Here is a 19,405-nt window from a genome sequence, read left to right as displayed (position 1 = left end):
CGGACCGACAGGCCGCTTCCGGCTATGCAGGAAGCGGAAGAGAAGTCGAGTCCGGGAGTTGGGTTGAAGGACGGGCCACGTCCTCCAATCGACGATCAAAGAAACGCTGTTCCCCGCCCCCCGGGAAGAGTGGAAACCTGTGGCTGGCCCCGCCCCTCACGGGGCGTGGCCCAAGTCGAACGGCGCGGTGGGCGTGGTCAACCCTGAGTCCGCCCCGGGGCGTGGCTATGGGCCGGGAAGAGGTCCCGCGGCGAGGCTGGGGGTGCACTACATCCCTCGGCGCCCGGAAGCGCTACGATGAGCGCGCCCCGCGCTGGCGCACGCCCGTGAACGGGTACGGCAGCCCACTGTGGGGAAGTTTCCTCCTAGGGTCCTCCAGAAGTTACTCTCCGCGTGGCGGTTCTTACACTGCAGGCGCCGTGGTTCCGTCACGGACGCTAGATGGCGACTTCGGTCGCATTTTCACATTTGCAAATATTTCATTGTTTCCTGGGATTAACTCAGCAAAGACTCACGAAGTGGAAGTTATTGCCCTCCGACCATGTCTCCCACGACAAGCACTGTCCGGTGACAACCTTGGATAGCCTTCCAAAGCCGTTCTGTGTCCATAAGCAAAACTGCATTTTTTTCCAGTAAGCATCCGTGAAGCATCTATGTCCCCAACTTCCCTGTGTTGAAGGGAGTGAAGCATCTATGTCCCCAACTTCCCTGTGTTGAAGGGATACGGCACAAACTAATCACATAAATCCTCGCACCCCTTCTTAGGTTTCACTAGGGAGGAACAATATTAGAAAATGCCATTATGTAATAAATGTCCTGATATGGTGGCGTGGGCTATTGGGCCAAGAGACGGGAGGGAGAGCGGAGGCGTTTTGAGTGTCTGTCCTGCTGCTCCCTCCAGTCCTGCCAGCTGTCTGACTCCCAGCGCACCCAGGGAAGGCCCCGCCCCGCCCCCCAGCCTTTTTCAGATCCAAGGCAGGAGCTCCCTGGTGCACAGGCTACCCAAGGGCGACTGAGGCGAGAAGCTAGGTGTGTGGAACTTGGAAGTGTGAGGTGGGATACACAATCAATTGCACTATTACCGTTTTTTAAATTAACTCTTGGAAAGTCACTGTAAAGGAAAGAAAGCAAAAGAAGAAAACACTTTTAAACGCACACAAGTACAGCCAGCCCTCCCAATGCAAGGACTCAACCAATCTCTGAGAATGTTGAAGAGTTCAGTCTGCGGAGTAGGGGTGCAGCTCAGTGGTGCATAGCATGTGCAAGGCCCTGGGTTCCATCTGCAGCAGCACTCACGCACACACAAAGAGGAATTTTTTCTAGTCTGCATGGAACAGGTAAGACTGTTCCCTAAACAATTACAGTGTAACCACTATGTTCAATACAGGCATTAGCATTGTGCTGCCTGCTGTAAGTCATCTGGAGATCATTTTCAGCCTCTCTGAGGATGTGCTCAGGTTCTGTGCATTTTATATCAGGGACTTGAGCTTCTGGGGAGTTTACTCTCTCGGGGGGTCCTGTAACCAGTCCCCCATGGATAGGGAAGGATAGTGATAAGCGTATCCAGAATATATAAATAATTATTTTGATAGAGGAAAACCACCACAAGAGGGCCCCTCTTTACTCCGACACATCCCGGTTTGCTATTGCTCCCCCACATTTCAGGGCAGAGGGTCACAGAATGCAATGTACTTGAGCCAAGGAGGGGTGATATGTATAATCTATAGGAAATGAGGATAAAGCTAACAGGGCAAAAAGATAGCACCCCGAAACCAGGTGCGGGGTGCACTCGGGAGCTATTCCTCCAACTTCCGCGTCTGAAATTATATCCAAAAAGTCAGCCAAGCCGGCGGGGCGGGGGCGGGGGCGGGGTGGAGGACACCTGGCGGTCCAGGTACTAGCAGGCCCAGGCGGGAGGGTGCAAGTTCAAGGTCAGCCTGGGCATGAGCGAGGCCCCGTCTCAAGCCAGGAGGGCTGGAGGCGCGGCTCGGTGGGAGGGCTCCTTGGGTTCAACCCCCCCCCGGAACCGGGGCGGGGGCTACCCCCCAAATAGTCTCCCTGTTTGGAGAGTGAGTCGGTGCCAGGCGATCGCGGGAGGTTGAGCTGCAGCCTCGCCCGCTCCCTTCCTGAAGTCCTGGGGGCTTGTGCCGGAAGGTGAGTCCTGCTGGGGACCTTAGGATGCTTCGCTCGTGGTTGACACGTTCCGGTGGGGACGGGGCAGAGCAAAGGGCTCGCATCCGGTGCCAGGAACAGAATGGCCCCTCAAGCCCCTTCCAGGGCCCCCGTGACCAGAGGCTCCCCCGGCCCCGCCTATTAAAGGACCCCCCCACCTCGAACAGCGCCCCGGGAGCACGCCTTCACCCCGGGCCCGTAGGGGACGCTCCGTGCCAGCTGTGGCCGGGAGTGGAAGACCGTGGGCACCCGTGGGGACCTGTGGGGACCTGAGCGTCCATGAGAACGCAGGATCAGGAGGCAGGGAAAGGCCCGGGCCGCTGGCAGGAGCAAGGCTCACTTTGCAGCCGGCTAGTGAAGAGGGGTTCAGGCCAGAACATCCCAGGGAGCTCCTGGGAAGGTCTCCAGGGCCTGAGGGGCCAGCGAGGTTCCGGAAGCTTCTGCAGACCTTGGCCTTTTACTCCCAGCAAGTAAGAGCCCTAGAAGGACTTTCAGCAGATCAGGGATGGAACCGACTTTTTTTTTTTTCTTTACAGAGCTGGGTCAAACCCAAGTCCCCACACATGCTGGCAAGTGCTCAGTCACCGAGCGGCACTCCCAGCCCTGGCGACTTCTTCCTCCTTCCTCTTCTTCGGGATGGAACCCAGGGGTGCTCTACCGCTGAGCCAGTCCCCAGCCCTTTTTATTCATCTTGAGACAGGGTCTCACTGCGTCGCTTAAGGCCTATGCTAAGTTGCCCAGGCTGGCCTCGAACTTAGAATCCTCCTGCCTCAGCCTCCTAGACTCTGGGATTGAGGTGTATGCACTCTGCCTGGCCCCATGAACTGTTTTACGTATCTTTGTCCAAAGTCTTCAAAACCCCGTGCGCACCACACATTCCATCCTGCTCAGTTTGGACACTTAATTTTCAACTCAAATGCTTGCTCTGTATGTAGATTGCATAACATTTGCCTTTAAAAAATTCAATTTCTGAGCTCAAATTGTTCCCAACATATCTACACAGGTCCCTAAACATTTATGGTAACCAGCTCATGCCTGGTCACCAAGCACCGTCCTGGTTCTAGCCCTGAACGTCCTTCCAGAAAACCAGGATGGTGGGTCAGTCTAATTGAATGTCTGTTTTTAATTTAAATTTTAATTAACTAAATTAAACATCCATTTCTTTGGTCCTCCTAGCCACACTTCAATTGCCACGTGGACAGCAGAGTTCGGAAAGAACAATATTTGCTGAGTCAGATAATACAAATGACCATCGTTCATCTGAATAAATTCACAGACAACTGTATGAAGAAAGGAAGGGCAGGAGCAGGGGCTGTGGCTCAGCGGCCCTGGGTTCCATCCTCAGCACCAATGAAAATGAGTAAGTAAATAAAGGTATCGTGTCCAACTGCAACTTTACAAAAAAAGAGAGGAAGGGGTGGCGAGCCCTCCCCTGGTCTAAGAGCCAAATCCTGATACCTCTGCAGGGAATCCATAACGTCCACCCTTACGAAGCCAAAACCCAAGCCGACTGCAGTACTGAACAGTGGTGCCAGAACATCAGCATCGGGGTCACCTGTTCTCAGGCCGGCCACAGACCTGCGCTAGAGGTCCACCCGCTCAGTCAGCAAACCCCAGGGGCCCCAGCACAGAAAGAGATGGAGGAGGAGAGAGATGGACAAAAAGAACACTTTGGGGATGACATAATTGTTCCAAAGTTGGATTCTGGAGATGGTATACAGCTGAATTCCTTTCCTGAAATTCACTGCAGCAAAGGCTTAAAATGGGTGACCTCATCTGGCGTAAATTAATTCAGCGAAGCTGCAATAAGCGTCCTGCCTGCAGAGGGAGCCAGAGACCACAGGTTGTGCTCAGAGTGCGGGTGGGGGTCAGCGGTGACCCTCCATTTCCCGCCTTCCAGAGGCGATGACCTGGAGGCCAGGGCGGCCTAATATGGTCCTTCCAAGCCTGGGAGCTCCTGGTGCAAAGCCAGCCCCCTTCATTTAGATGCTGGCCAACCCCGTTTGCCTTGGACAGCCTCGACCCAGCCCCTGGCCATGTGACCAGGTGCCTTGGCCTGACCATCAGAAGACCCTCCCCCTTTTCCATAACTCAAAGACAAACACAGACACAGATGGGTCCTCGCCTTCCCTGACCACCTCAGCACTGGTGGGCCAGCCCAATGCAGACAAGTGTCCAGAGGGAATGCAGGGACCTCGGAGGCAAAACCACCTTCACCCCCCAGTTGAGGCATGCAGAGAAGCACGCACCAAACACGTGTGCAGAGTGGACAGCCATGCATCCCCCAATCCTCCAGACAGCCAGCGCCAACCAGGAAAGCAGTCCACGAGAAAACACCACGGGGTGTCCACTATGATTAGGAACACGGGAGAAATAAAAACATTTACAAAAAAATGTTTGCCTGGCCAGTGGCACATGCCCATAATCCCAGTGACTCAAGAGTCTGAGGCAGGAGGATTGCAAGGTGGAGGCCAGCCTCAGCAATTTAGGGAGGTCTAAACAACTTAGTGAGACCCTGCCTCAAAATCAAAGGTAAAACCAGCTATGGATGTGGCTTAGTGATTAAGCAACTTGGGTTCAATCACAAATACCAATAAATAAAATAAGAGAAGCCAGGCGTGGTGGCTAACCCTGCAACTCCAGCTACTCCGGAGGCTGAGGCAGGAGAATGGCGAGTTCCAGGTCCGCCTGGGCGAAATACAAAATAAAAAGGGCTGGAGAGGTAGCTCCGTGATGGAGCCCTTGGCTCACACCCACAGGCCCTCATCCCATCTCCAGCACTGAAAAATAAATAAGCGAATAAATACATGGAGGGAGAAAAATGGAAGAAAAAAAGAAAGGAATTCAGCAGACAGTGACGAGGCACGAGAGTCCTCGCTGAGAAGAGATTTTCCTTTTATTTTTTGGTGCTGGGAATTGGACCCAGGGTGCTACCCCTGAGCCACACCCCAGCCCTGTTTTAGTCATATATATGTATTTAAATTTAGAGAGAGGCTCTTGCTAAGTTGCTGAGGCTGGCTTTGAACTTGCGATCCTCCTGCCTTGGCCTCCTGAGCTGCTGGGATCATAGGCGTGCGCCACGGCACCCCACTGTTAAGAAGTGATTTTTAAACTGAGGCCTGATGGTGGAAGGAATTTGAGGAAGGGGAGAAGAGAGACTCACAGGTGGACAAGGTTGGAGCAAAGCTGTCTCCGTAGTCCTGACCTCAGAAATTATGTGAGATGATAAATGTTGACTGGGTCAAGCTGCCAAGGTTGGGCCAGTTTGTTTTGCAGGCATCGCTGGCTGGTGCATTGGGGTTTCTCCTGAAGGGACAGCCAGGTCTGAGAGCCAAAACCCACTTATAGAAGGAGCACAGCCTTCTCCACGCTTGGGTCACAGGGAGAGCCCATCCAATGCCACTATGTGGGCACTCCCAGGTGGGCACCTGGGTCTGGTATTACACGGTATGGGTTATGGTGACAGATGGCTGGAATTCAGGCCTCAGTGACTGTGGCTGAGTGTGCCCCCAAAGCTCACATGTTGGAAACTTGGTCCCCAGAGATGTGTTGGTGGTGTTGGAGATGGGGCCTTGGGGCGGTGGTCAGGGCCAGGGAGGTGGTCAGGGCCAAGCGAGGTGGTCAGGGCCAGGCCAGATGGGAAGGGCCAGGTGAGGTGGGAGGGGCCAGGCGAGGTGGGAGGGGCCAGGCGAGGTGGGAAGGGCCAGGCCAGGTGGGAGGGGCCAGGCCATGGTGGGAGGGGCCAGGCCAGGGTGGGTGGCGTGGGTGGCTCCTTAAGACTTAGCTGGCATCTGTCCTTTTCAATCAGGAATTCCTGTGTTTCCTCCAGGACTGCTCACCGGGTGTCACACAGACCTGGCCAGCTAGCCAGCAGAGCAGGTCTCTGAGTAACCACGCTCTCTTTCTGGTCCTGAGGTTGAACCCGAAGGGGCTTCACCACTGAGCCACCTCCCAGCCCTTTTATCTTTTATTTTTTGAGACAGGGTCTCACTGAGTTGCTGCCCCTCACCAGACCCTGGGGGAGGCTGGATAACCCCCGGAAGCCTGTGGAGGGACCCCGGGGGGCCTTCCTGGTGCCCCCCCCCCGCCCAGCTGGTATGGCAGCCGGGACACCAACGCAGCATCTTCCCCTCAGCACCCCTGCAGGGCCTCTGTCCTGCTCCCTGTGGCCACTTGTGCACAGAGGACAGCAGGTGCCGGACCCCCACTCTTCCCACCAAGCCCTGCTCTGGGGCGGGGGAGAGGAGTGACGCCCCTGCTGCGCCAGGGTTCTGAAGGGGTCACTCCACAGCCCTCCACCCCTTGGCCTGGGGACCCTGTCCCTAGGGAGGTGGGGTCTGAGGCCTCCCAGGGAAGACCCGGGCATCTCTTCCCAGCCGGGCCTGGTGCTGATGTCCTCACCCTGGGCTGGGCCTCCGTGTTGGTGCCACTGGGGTGGACGCGGCCTCACTGGCGCTAGCCCCGCGCTGTGACCCTGAGCTCAGAGTCTATTTATTTATTTTAAGCAAAAATTCTGAAGCTTTTAGAATGTGAATGGCTCTTTCAAACTGTCCTACGGACCTTGAGCAAACCTTAGCTCGGAGCGGCCAGCAAGGGGACACCCTTGCCTCCCCCTCTCTCATCTCCTCCCCAGGGCCAAGTGAGGCCACTCAGAGTGGCCGGAGGACAGACAAGAAGGTACCTGCTGTCATCCCAGCCCCGACAGGGTTTCAAATAGGACAGCAGAGTGGCCATTTAAAATGCTTCCGTCTCCCACAGGACACAGGAACTCCACTAAGAACCCCGGATCCATGTCCAGTGCTTTGATCCTTGTGATGGAATGTTCTAGATTTTTTTTTAATATTTCTTTAGTTGTAGATGGACACAACACTTTTATTTCTTTATGTGGTGCTGAGGGTCGAGCCCAGTGCCTCACACTTGCTAGGCCAGCGCTCTGCCCCTGAGCCCAGCCCGGCCCTGATGTTCTAGATCTTTGCTGTCAGGAGAGCCCCTGACACAGTGGCTGTTGGGCACTGGATTGCCGCTGGAGCACCTGGGATCCGGGATCTTACATCGTATTTATCTACGGAGGTGCTGGGGATGCAGCCCAGGGGCTGAGCAAGGCTCTAGCCCTGAGCGGCACCCCAGCCCTTGTAACTTTTGATTTTGAGACAGGGCCTCACTAAGACTGAGACTGTCCTCCGACTTGCCATCCTCATGCCTCAGCCTCCAGAGTCACTGAGATGACAGGCATGCACCGCCGAGCCTGGCACATTTTAATTTTAATTCGCTTAAATTGAACCAGCCACTGCTTAGTGGACACCACAGGAAACAACACATAAACAGATGTGTCCAAGACAGGATGTCCAGAGCCAGGGACCCCAGGGAAGAGCAAGGCAGAGAGGGAGCCACCAGCAGGCTGGACCCTAAACAAAATGGGCCTGTTGTAGGACAGTGGGCGGAGCCTTCCGTGGCCACACCTCCTCCTCCCAAGCCGGGCAAAGCAAGTCATCCTGTGCTTACACCAGAGCCTGGGGGTGGGGGGCTGGGCCCCCAGCTCCACGCACAGACAGCAGAGCTGCCGACACAGCCTCTCACCCCAGAACTCTGCACAGAGCACTTCATGTTTGGAATTGGAGCCACAATAGGACTCTTGGATCCTCCCACCACAGGATCCCATCCACAGACAGACAGACAGACACACACACACACCCAGCCTCCCTCCTTTCTCTCTGAAGTCATGGCAGGCCTCTCTCTGGCCCCACGCAGTGCCCTCCTGGCCTCCCTACTTCTCTAGCAAGCTCCCCTGCTCAGGAGGTTCACACACTACCCACTCTGCTCTTGAACTTGGCTCTTGCGCACCAGCCTCAGGCCCTGGGCTGTTCCAGCCGTGCGTGCGTGGGCACTGGATCCTTGCGCATGGGGAGGGCAGCAGGGAATCTCCTGATAAAATGCAGCTTGGCTCACAGGAGCTGGGGCTGGGGGAGGCTTGGTTCTCTCTGGGAAGGGGACGTGAAGGCCATTTATCACACGTTATTCAGTACTGACAGAACTTAACTGGCTTGATCTAAAGACTGGGGTAAAATGCTAAAGATCCTACCCTCCCGGTCCCCAACTGATGTCACTCTTGGACAAAGCTAAGAATATCAGACCAGTCACGCTGCAGTGTTGTCACCCAGCCCCTGTCCAAGCGCCACGCTCGGATCCTCACACCCTACGCCCCCCTAAAAGCCGGTGCTCCGGGACCCCTCACTGCCGGCAGCGCCCCACTCGCCGCCCTTCTGGCCAGCGGGACCGCGAGGGTTAAGCCGAGCCGGCGGTTCGCTGAGTGACAGCCCGGTCCACGGCCCGAGCGGAGCGGCCAATCGGCGACGGAGCGCGCAGCCCACGTGGGCAAGCGGCCTCGTGATTGGCCAGCGCCTCGGGGCGCCGCGGGCTGAGCCTGAGCCCACGTGCAGCTGCGGCTGCTCCCCGCGGAGGGGCGGGGCGGGGGCGCGGGGTCAAAAGGCGCGGCGCGGGAGGCGGCGCTTCCTGGGCCTGAACTTGGCTGACCCCCGCAGCTTCCGCTCTGCCCGCTGCCCTCCGCACCCCCGGGAGGTGCGTGGGCAGCCGCTTCCGGAGGAGGCTGGGGTTCCCGCGCGGGGAGGGCTGGAGGGGCGCTGGGGGACGCCACTGCCGCTGAAGCGGTGGGAGCCTGGACGTCCCTGTCCCCAGCTGATGAAGTCCGCCTGATGCACCTGGCGGACTCCTACTCAGCCTTCAAAACCCTTTCCGGGACCTTCTCTTGCGCTTTAGAAAGTTGTTTCCAAGCCTTGGCTGGGTTCGGCCACCTCCCTGGGCTCCCCCATCCCTGACAGTCCGCCTTGTCTCCCGCACTGGGGGGAGGTCACCCTTAATCAGGGGAACTGGAGGCACTGGAAGGCGCGGGGCAGGAGGCCAGGGGGAGAGCTGGGGGCCTCGCTCGGGTGGCTCTGACCTGTCCCGACTCTGCCTTCTGCCCTCAGGACCTGGCTTCTTCTTGCTACTTCTAGAATCTCTGGCTAAATTCCTGGGAGCCACAGCTTGAAGATGACCTCTCCGGGCCAGCCCGAGCCCATGGGCTCCCTCGGAGGAGCTGCGGTGAGAAGGGCTGGTGGCAGGGGCCCAGGCTCTGGTCCTTTTTCCTTTGGGATCCCCTGTGCTGGGGCTGGCTCCGGCCAGGCTTCGCAGCTGCAGGCAATGACCTCCCGCTCCCTACCCAGGGCAGGTGTGGAGGGGCGGCCGGCCCTGGAGGCTGCAGCCAGCTTTCAATCACAGGCGGTGAATCGGGAGCTGGCAAAGCCCCCAGCCGGCCACTTCCAGAGCCCGCTGGGCTGGGGGTGCGGTGGGGTTCAAGTCCTAGGACTGCAGAAGGGGAAAAGTCTGATTCGTAAATTAGGCGCAGTAAGAGGTTCATGGTGGCAGGGAACACCAAGATAGAACCACAGCTACACGGTGACAAAAACCACGGGAACGTGGTCTCTTACCCGTGGCACAGTATGGGGGTGGAGGTGGAATCTGTCCTTGCAAAATGAGGAGCCTTAGGTTTTAGGCCCGGCCCAGGGGACTTCAGGGGGCTGGAGCCCTGGCTGAGGGGGACCTTGGGTGTCTGGGAGGGGCTGCTGCTTTTATTCACCCCTCCTTGGATTTTTCCAGCCTGGCCCGGGAATTTCTGACCCTGAGAGCCCGCCCACCCTAAGTGGTGCCCAAACCCTGGGCCAGCTCAAGGACCAGCTCCCCAGGTGAGGGTCACTCGGAGGGAGTCGTCCACCGTCTGCCCCCCAACCCCTGCCCTGTGGCCCTGTTGAGTGGTCTGGTAGTCCTTGGCCTCAACGTCAGGGCCAGCCTGGGGCGTTAGTAACCACTGGCCTTTATTAGAAATGTGCATTTTTCTGATTTTTTTTTTTTTTTTTTTTGATACCAGGGATTGAGCCCAGGGCTGCTCTGCCCCTGAGCCACCTCCCCAGCCCTTTTTGTATTTTGAGATAGGGTCTCACTAAGTTGAGGCTGGCCTTGTATTTATGACCCTCGGCCCAATTGCTGGGTTTTGGGCAGTACTGCGTGGACCTCTCGCGGGAGGCAGGGTGGGCCGTGGCTGGGCAGCAGAGTTCTGTGGACAGGGCCTCTCACTGCAGCTTGGGGTTGGGCTGAGGAGGGGTCTGGGTGTGTCCAGCAGTGCCCCTCCCCCCAGGCTGCAGCTTCGAGTGAGCACACAGCTGGAGAGCATCTTCCACCTGGTGAGCAGAGCTGCCCCGGCCCACCTGCCTCCTCCTGGACCGGCCACACCCAGCTCAGCTGCCTGGCTTGGGGACACTGGGGGGGGGGCCCTTGCTCACTTGGGCCGTGCTGGACATGCGGGATACCTGGCTGTTAATGTCGGGCTCCAGCCCCAGTGGGTGGGTCAGGATGCAGAAAGTACCACAGAGCCCTCCCCTGCTCAGGGGTGCTGCTGCTAGAGCTTCCGGAATGTTCTGCATCCCCAGCCCCCGCCAGCCACTAAGCCCTTAAATGCAGCTGGTGCATCTGGGAGCAGAATCTTCCTTTCAGTTTGACTTAGCCTCTGTGGCCACACTGGACCAGTGGCTGTCCCCCGTGGACAAGGGGCCATAGAGGAGGTGACACACCGTGGGGCGGTCCAGCTGCCCAGGGAATCTGCAGAGGGTCCTTCTGAGGCCAGGTGGTCAGGAAGGGCTCCTGCAGGGGCCACACCCTCCACCCAGCAGCTGTGGAGGCTGAGGCAGGAGGATGGCAAGTTCGAGACCAGCTTGGGCAATTTAGCAAACTCTGTCCCAGAAGAGCCAGGGATGGAGCTCAATAGTAGAGCCCCCCTGAATTCAACCCCACAAAAGACTGTCATTCTGGAGTGTAGAGGGAAGGGTGTCCTACAAAGGCCCTGGGGCTCCCACACCTGGCTGAGCAGGCAGAGAGAAGAGGGTGGGCCCAAGGAGCAGGCCTGGGCTGTAGGGAGGAGGTGATCTTCAGGTCGTTGGGAATGAAATCCAGAATCCCTCCATTAGCCATCACTGTGGTAGATGGTGTGCCATTCAAGGGTAAGAACCAGAGAGGTAGAGCAGGTTGCCCGGGTCACACAGCATTCAAACCCAAGTCTCGCCTGCTCCCATGCGCCCTCTCCCAGTGTGGTTCCTGCTCTTTGCAGCTCACTGAAGTCCAGCAGGATCTTCAAGAACACCACAGGCAGGTGAGCGGGACTCGGGAATTCGGGTGTCACTGCCCCGCTTTGAAACGGCAGGAGTGGGAGCAGAGCAGGGTGGGCTGGGGTGGGCTGGACAGGGCCTGTGGACCTCAGCGAGGGCCTGGGCTTGGCCCTGGGGCGGTGGGAGCTGTGGAGGGCTGGGGGCAGGGGAGGTGCAGCCTGACTTGGGTCACATAGTCCCCTTGAGACTAGGGGGTTCCCACATCTGGAGACCCCCAGGTCCCATCCCACCTGAGCTGCTTCCAGGACATGGGCTGGCCGGTCCTTCGTGGCCTGCTCCTGGGTCCCCGTGCAGCCCTGGCCACCTGGGCAGGCCAGACCCCAGGTTGGGTCTCCCGTGTGTCTGGGGGCTGCCCGAGGCGCCTGCCCCCCACCCCGCCAGCTCGGGGTGCCTGGCCAGCCAGTGCAGGGCCTCCATCGGCCTGTCCGGCCACCTGGCCCCTTCCTCCTGGGTGCTGGCAGGTCTCTGCTGGTGCCAGATGTGCCTGGCAGTGGGCCAGGGCTGGGCACGTGGGGGGCACAGGAAGCCGCAGAAAGTGGTCGTTCAACAGACGTCATCCATCCCCTGCTCCCAGATACCGATCAGGCACCAGGAGGGGCATCACTGCCGGGCAGGGGAGGCCGGGCAGGGCGCAGGGGCGGGGGCAGCAGCTGGGGGTGCAGGACGGGCCTGGGCTGCGCTCCAGGGTGACGGGGAGGCAGGCTGCCTGGGAAGGTGCTCCAGGCAGAGCGCAGCCCCGGAGCCTGGCAGGTGGGCGCAGCACGTGGGAGTGGGGGGTGGGAGCCAAGGAGGGCTGTGGGGGAGGAAGGAGGCCGGCCCTGCTGGCGGGCACCCTCTGGCTGCTGCGGGAGGCCAGACTGGGGCCAGGGCGCCAGGGCAGAAGCTGGGGTGGCCGGACATGGATGTCGAGGGGTTTAGTAGGATGTGGGTGCCTGGGGGAGGCCCTGCAGCAGCTGCCTGGCCTCCTGTGGAGTGGGGGCTGGGCTCGGGCAGCCCCCCGTCCTGCGGGCGCATTAAGGTGCCTGTAATGGCAGTTAACTAGCGGGTGAGCTGCAGAGGGCTCCCCAGGGCTCTGCGGAGGCCCAGCCAGGGAAGCCATCTCCGCGGCCCGGGGCAGCTGCCAGGCGAGGGCCTGGTGCAGGGTCCCAGCCTCCCGCCGCCCGTCCCTTTCTCCTGACTGGGGATAGCCCCAGCCTCCTGACCTCAGCTCTCCTGTGGGCCACATGCGAGTGGCAGGGGGACCTGCACATGGGGCCAGAGGTGGCCCAGCCCCTGGGCACTGGCCTTCCTTCAGGACAGGCCACCCCAGGTCCACGGGGAGTGGGCCACACCATTCTCGGGCACTCGGGCCCCGGAAAAGTGGCCCAGGACTGTGCACACGGCCCAGGCGTGGGCCTCTCGCGGCCTCGCTGCATGGCTGTGGGGTGCCTGTCACCTTGGAGTTGGGGACAAGGGGCCATGTGCTCGGGATGACGTCAGGCTCTTCTGTCCTGGGGGTCTCACCCCCAGGTCTGACCCCGCCTGGCCTTGAGGACAGCTGGGTCACAGATGTCCAAAGCCTGCTTGACTCCAGGCCCCGCTCCTGGGCCCCCAGCCTGCCTCTCGAGGGTCACGCTCCGGTCCCACGGGGGTGCTGGCTGCCGGGTGCAGGGTCCTGTCGTCCCTCCCGCAGGTGGAAGCCTTCCTCCAGGTGGTGGAGGCCAGCAGCCCCGCCCCGGACGGCCAGCCCGCAGAGGTGGGTCTCGGGTCCTCAGGAGGGAGGGACAGCTTGGGCTCAGGGGTGGCCCTGTCTCACACCCCCATACGTGTGGCCCCAGGTGGGCCGACTCTCCCCTGGGAAACGCCCTGGCCGGGGCCACCAGGAGGCCCTGAGCCCCAGCTCCCCCCAGCTCCCAGAGGGCGGGAGCCCACAGGAGTCAGACTTCGAAGACGTGGTCACCAGAAGGCAGTCGGACTGGCTGCGGCCGCCCCAGTCCAGCTGGGACGAGGGCGAGATGCCACCGTGCTGGGACCCGGAGCCCCCGTTCTGGCAGGACGTCCTCACTACGCAGCTTTGGCAGATCTTTGCTGATGTCCAGGAGAAGGCGGCTCAGCCCTGCCACCGAGGTGAGTGTCCTGGGGGCGGCTGGCCGGTGTCCAGGGCCAGCAGAGCCCGCAGCCATCTCTCCGTCTTCCCCTTTCGTTGTCATAGTGACCGAGCAGGCTCGGGGCCTGGTGAGTAAACGCACGTGGTGGGGACAGCGGCCTGGCTCTGGTCCTGACGAGGCCGAGGCCGCGGGGCCCTGCAGGGTCAGTCCACCTCCTCTCCCACCCTGCCAGGGACCCCGGAGGGACCAGAGGGTGGTGTCGGAGCCACTGGGTGTCTGCAGCCGTGCACCTCTGGGATGGCCACCCCGGCCGTGGACGGGCCTCTGCGAGGGGCCTGGGCATCCCTGGGGCTCGGCTCAGCTCTCCCATGTCCCACGGGCAGGACAGCAAGGGCCTAGAGTCACCTGACACGGAAACGGCAGCCAGCACTCACCCCATGGGCAGCGGGCAGGAGGCGCTGGCTGGGGTGCAGGGCGCCTGCCCATCCAGGTGCGCCAGGTGCGCCGTGCCCTCTCTCTGGCTAGCTCCCGCCCGGGCCAGGTCCCCTCTCAGCTCCCTGGAGGACTGCGGGGAAGAGGCTGCGCTGGCCGGGCTGGCCCAGGTGAGCACCAGGCCGGCTGCCCCTGGCCACCCAGGCTGTGGGAGGGCAGGGGACAGTGAGCTCTCGTCCCCCGCAGGAGCCTGCTGCGGGAGCCTATCCCCTTCTGAAGCTCATGTAAGTGCCGCGCTGCGGGAACATGTGGGGCGCTAGTCCCTCCCGCGGTCCCCAGCGGGAGGGGGCCGGGGGCCACGGGGCTGTGCTCTCTGCTCTGGGGGGGGGGACGTGCGCGGCGTCTGCACAGGCATCACTGCCTGTTCCCCGTGTGGCCGGGGAGTCCTGGGCAGGGCGGGCTGTTCGGCCTGGGTGTAGGTGACCCAGTCCTGGGCGGCCCGCGACTTGGGGCCTGAGGACGAACAGGAGCCCCACGTCAGGCCGGGTGCTGTGGGCAGCAGTGGGCAGTTGGGACGGTGGGACGCGCTCGCAGGGCTGTGGGCAGGGGGTCGGGGCATAGAGCTGGGGAGTGAGACCCGGTTGCCACCTGGGGCGGAGCTGCCGCGGGCAGGCAGGTCACCCACGGCTCCCCCCAAGATCCTGGGACCCCGCGGACTCTGGAGACTCCTGGAGGCGGCCGGACGCCCCGTCCCGGCAGTGCCGGCGCTTCGCGCTCCCACACACGCTGCAGAGGATGCGCCTGCTGCGCCACGGGGAGCCCGTGCTGGCCCTGGCGGTCAGCAGCTTCACGAGGCACGCGTTCACCTGCAGCAGGGGCGGCATCAAGGTGTGGAGCCTGGTCGGCCAGGCGGCCGAGGACAGGTTCCCCGACAGCCACCTGCCCGTGCACAAGCAGGTGAGGGCCGCCTGGGTGCGCTGGGTGCAGGACGGCTGCCTGCAGGGGCTGACGGCTCTGACTGTCCCCAGGCCCCGGACGCCTACCTGTGCACCTGCCTGCTGTCCTCCAACAGCAGGACGCTGCTCACCGGAGGCCGCAACCTGGGCAGCGTCTGTGTGTGGGACCTGGCCGCGCCCTCCCTGCGCGTGAAGGGGGAGCTGCCCTGTCGAGAGGCCGCCTGCCAGGCCCTGGCCGCCAGAGCGGATGAGAGCTTGGTCTTCGCAGGCTTCACGGATGGCTGTGTCAGGATCTGGGACCTGCGGGCCCCGCACTTGGTCAGGTGTGGCCCCAGGGTGGGAAGGGGCCTGCACCCGGCCTCCTGGCCTCCCACGGAACGCCTCCAGCAAGCCCCCCCTCTCCGCCAAGCCCCCCCTCTCCGCCAAGCCCCCCCTCTCCGCCAAGCCCCCCCTCTCCGCCAAGCCCCCGCCCCCATCCCAGCCCCAGCCCCCGCCCCCGTCCCTGTCCCTGTCCCCGTCCCCGTCCCGTCCCCGTCCCCGTCCCAGCCCTGTCTCTTCCTCCTTGAGCTCAGATCTGAGCCGGCCTCTGCCGGGCTGCTGGCCTGCAGCCCCACGGCCCTGCTTTTCCCTTTTCCCACTGGGACCAGGTGTGACAGTCCAGACTCAAAGGATCCTTTTTTGTGCTGGGGACTGAACCCAGAGGAGCTCTACCACTGAGCCACACCCCAAATTCTTATTTTTTGAGACATCATCTCTCTAAGTTACTTAGGGTCTCACCAAGTTGCTGAGGCTGGCCTCCTATAGTAATCCTCCTGCCTCAGCCTCCCGAGTTGCTAGGATCCCAGGTGTGCGCCCGGCCCTGACTGCAGATAGTCCTAAAGGGTGAAATCAAACAGTGAGCTGACAGTCCTGTGTCACCGGGGTCGTTCCAAGAAACGCTTCCTCAGCAGCGTGGTGGTGGCTTGTGCCAGCCTGGGTGGACCAGGTGCTGCACCAGCCTGGGGCGCGGCCTCTGTGGAGCCTCTCACAGCGGCCCACAGGGCGGGCCCACCTGCCTGCGGCCTCTGGGCCAGCACTCACGGCGGCTCCGTGAGGGGTGCCCGCAGCCCGTCAGAACCAGGGTGCACAGACAGGGCAGGGACCACTGTGTCCTGTGTCCCTTCTTCAGCTGCAGTGTGAAGGGGCACTCGGGGGGTGGCACTGCCCGTCAGTGCCCAGAGCCTATTAGATGAGTGACTGAGAAAGGCTGGTAGCATTTCCTGGGACAGGAGCCCGAGTCCCGGCCCCGGCCCCGGCCCCGACCCCGACCCCGACCCCGGCCCCGACCCCAGCCCGACCCTTCCCACCAGGGACGTTTTGGGCCAGCTGAACGGAGCCAAGAGCATCGTGGTCAAAGACAACGACATCTGGACGGGGGGTCTGGACGGCCAGCTGTGCAGGTGGGACCTGAGGATACTGCGGGACCCCACGGTGTTCCTGTTCAAGTCCCAGGTATGCGGCTCTGTGTGGCTCCTGGCAGCGCAGCTGTCCTTGGCTTAGAATGTGGTGGACGCTGGCGGCGGGGGAGGGGGTGCCGTGGTTTAGTTGTGGATGGACCCAGCTCCTTTATTTTACTCACTTATACGTGGTGCTGAGACTCGAACCCAGGGCAAGCGCCCTGCCACTCAGCTCCCGCCCCTGCCCCCACCCCCACCCGGGGAGGGTTCTTGTCCAAGTGATTCCAAGTGCCACGCCAGGACTCAGGTGGTCAGGAGTGTTGTCCAGGTGGGGGACAATCACTCGGGAGGCTGAGGCAGGAGGACAGCAAGTTCAAGGCCAGCCTGGGCAACTCAGTCTCAAAAAGGGCCAGGGGCGCAGCTCTGCGGAGTGCCCACCTCTCAGTGCCCAGGCTGGGCCCGATCCCCAGCACATGCCCAGCACTCGTGCTCCATGCTGGGCCTGTCCTGCCTCGGAGCCCTGGAGCAGGGCACTGGGTCTGGGGACCCACCCGCAACCTCGGCCCAGCCGAGGGCCCAGGCTGGACTGACAGGGCTGCCTCCTGCCACCCCCAGATCATGAGCCTGTCCCTCAGACCCCAGGAGGACTGGCTGCTGCTGGGCCTGGCCAACGGCCAGCACTGGCTACAGCACTGCAACCGCAACCAGGTGCGCAGGGTGGGCGGCAAGGACAGCGCCGTCCTCGGACTCAAGTTCTCCCCCTACGGTGAGCAGCCAGCGAGGCGGAGGCCGGCCCCCAGCCTCCCCTGACACAGGCCCCCAGCCAGCCGTTCTGGCAGAGCCTCCCCGGGTCCCGCCTCCCCCCTCCCCCCCGGGTCCCGCCTCCCCCCTCCCCCCCGGGTCCTGCCTCCCCCGTTGCTGTCCCACCTTGACCCAAGCCCCACACCCCTGCTTCCTCCCAGGCCAGTGGTGGGTGAGCGTGGGGATGGACAACCTGGTCAGTGTCCACAGCATGCCCACGGGGGCCCTGGTGTTCCAGGTACGTGGTGAGTGTGGTGGGGGGGTCCACTGGGCACCTGGGGGATCCAAGAGGGACGCAGATGACCTACCAGGCAGGGCCTGGGGCAGTGGGCCCAGCACTCAGCTGGCCGCCCCCCAGGTGCCCGAGCCCTCCTCTGTCCTGTGCTGTGACGTGTCTGCTGACAACCGGCTGGTCGTGGTGGGGTCTGGGACCCAGGCCTCGGTGTACCTCGTCACCTACTGAGGGCCTCGCCGTCCCCGGCGCGGGCTCCTGTTCCCATTTCTGTTCCTGTTTCTGTTCCCCGTGGTGGTGGTGGTGGTGGGCGGCAGGTGGCGTGGTGGGGCCGGGCCTGGGGCTCGCAGACTCAGGTCCTCACTGCACAGAATAAAGCAGCTGGAAAGACGTTCACGTCCTGTCCCCGGGGAGCGAGGGCTCCCACCCCGTGCCCACAGCGTCACCGAGACCTGGGGGATGTGTGCAGCCCCTGTCCAGGCACCGTGGGGGCAGGACTGTGGTCCCTCCTGCGCTGAGCCAGCCCGGCCTCCCAGCCCCAGGACGGTTTCCAGCTCCTCTGGCAGGTCCCAGGACATGTCCCAGGAGACGAGGCTCTCAAACAGGGCCATCTGCCCCAGGGGATACTCATGTCTCCCTGGGGAGTGTGGCTGTTGTGGCTGTTGGGCTCCACCCTGAGTGCCCGCCCAGGCCCCAGGGACGGCTGGCCCTGGTGGCACTAGTGCACAGGGGCCCTCCCCGGGCTGGGAGGGGCCTGTCTGGGGTCTGCTCCCTCAGCCCGTGACGTCCCCGTGCCCCGCGAGGTCTCCAGCAGCCCCCAGAATGCTCCGGTGCCATCTGCTCCGACCTGTCACCCCTGCTGTCACCTGCTGGGTGCCCAGGATCCTGGGACTCTGGGAGGCGTAGGCACCCCCAAGCAGTCCCTGTGTGGCTTGTGTCACTGGGGCTTGGCCCCGATGTGGCACTGAGCGGGGTGGGGCCCTGAGGAGGGGTGCCCACGGGGAAACAGGTCACCGGAGGCTGGGGTGGGGGTCGGAGTGGCTCCCTTTGGACCTCTGAATTGTTCTCTGGCTCGCCATCCCGCACGTAACGCCACCCTCAGGTGTGTGTCCGCCATGGCCGCCTGCGGTGAGGCGATACAGCCAAGAGGGCCTCAGAGCCAGCATGCTCCACCCGGACTCCCATCTCCAAAACGGCCAAAGAAACCTCCTTTCTTTATAAATGACCCAACCCCAGCCATTTTGTTGTAAGAGAAATGAACTTGCTCTACATGGGCCTTTGTGGGACACTCAAGATCCAATGTGTGAAAAGCCTGGTCCCAAGCTGGCCACTGTCGAGAGGTGGTACAGCCTGGCTGGGGCACTGGCCAGCCCTGGAATCCCAGCAACTGGGGAGGCTGAGACAGAAGGATTGCAAGTTTGAGGCCCGCCTGGACAACTTAGCTAGGCACTGTCTCAAAATTAAAGGGCTAAGGGTATAGTGGGCGATGACCCAAGTTTCATCTTCAGCCCCAGGAAAAAAGGTGGGGCGTCACGGGCCTCTTAGGTCATTGGGTGCGTGCCCTTGAAGGGAACATTAGGACCCCAGGCTCCTCCTCTTTGCTTTGTGGTCATCGCGAGCTGAGAGGCTTCAACATGTTCCCGCCACAATGATGTGCTGCCCCCAGCCAAAGGCCATGGGGCCAGCTGACCACAGACTGGAATGTCCAGAACCATGAGCCAGAGTAAACCTTTCCTCTTTGAGTTGATGTCTCTGGTTCTTTGTCGTGGTAAGTCGGGGCTGGTGACACAGGACGGCTGCGCCGTGTTGCTGTGGGCAGGGGCCTGGGGTGGTGACACAACCTCCGGCCACAGCTCTGAAGGCACGGGCAGCTCCTCCCTCTACCTGCGCCAGTGCTGGGGTCCTGACATCCCCTGGGACAGGGACCGGGGAGCAGAGCCATGACAGGAGCTCCTTCCTCAGCCTCCCAGCTCCAACCTCTCCGGTCCTCCTGCCACGGCCTCCGCCCACCTGCATGACAGAGCCCGGGGCCAGCAGTGGGCTCCCCGAAGCCCCAGGGAGGAAAGCAGACGAGGCC

The 19,405-nt window shown here is 61.8% G+C and overlaps 1 protein-coding gene across 1 annotated transcript; it reads left to right on the top strand.

The window, feature by feature from the left end:
• The first annotated feature begins 8,705 nt into the window (after positions 1-8,705).
• Positions 8,706-17,613, top strand: Tle6 (TLE family member 6, subcortical maternal complex member). Its single transcript, XM_027952697.2, has 16 exons — positions 8,706-8,748; positions 9,156-9,270; positions 9,826-9,911; positions 10,361-10,406; positions 11,327-11,368; positions 13,057-13,119; positions 13,202-13,490; positions 13,576-13,598; positions 13,855-14,073; positions 14,150-14,187; positions 14,602-14,860; positions 14,932-15,182; positions 16,209-16,350; positions 16,911-17,061; positions 17,258-17,334; positions 17,455-17,613. Exons 2-16 carry the CDS (start codon positions 9,220-9,222, stop codon positions 17,557-17,559), a joined length of 1,842 nt encoding a protein of 613 aa, XP_027808498.2. The 5' UTR covers positions 8,706-8,748; positions 9,156-9,219; the 3' UTR covers positions 17,560-17,613.
• The last annotated feature ends 1,792 nt before the right edge of the window (positions 17,614-19,405 follow it).

The sequence above is a fragment of the Marmota flaviventris genome, chromosome 1 (assembly GCF_047511675.1).
Source record: "Marmota flaviventris isolate mMarFla1 chromosome 1, mMarFla1.hap1, whole genome shotgun sequence".
In the NCBI taxonomy this organism is placed as follows: domain Eukaryota; kingdom Metazoa; phylum Chordata; class Mammalia; order Rodentia; family Sciuridae; genus Marmota; species Marmota flaviventris.
The sequence above is the reverse complement of the archived record's forward strand: the minus strand, read 5'-3'. Positions and strand labels throughout refer to the sequence as shown.

Coding starts and splice junctions, on each gene's coding strand:
- Tle6 (XM_027952697.2), top strand. CDS start 9,220: ATGACCTCTCCGGGCCAGCCCGAGCCCATGGGCTCCCTCGGAGGAGCT. Junction 11,369..13,056: donor TTCAAGAACACCACAGGCAG/GTGAGCGGGACT, acceptor TCCCTCCCGCAG/GTGGAAGCCTTCCTCCAGGT. Junction 14,188..14,601: donor TATCCCCTTCTGAAGCTCAT/GTAAGTGCCGCG, acceptor GCTCCCCCCAAG/ATCCTGGGACCCCGCGGACT.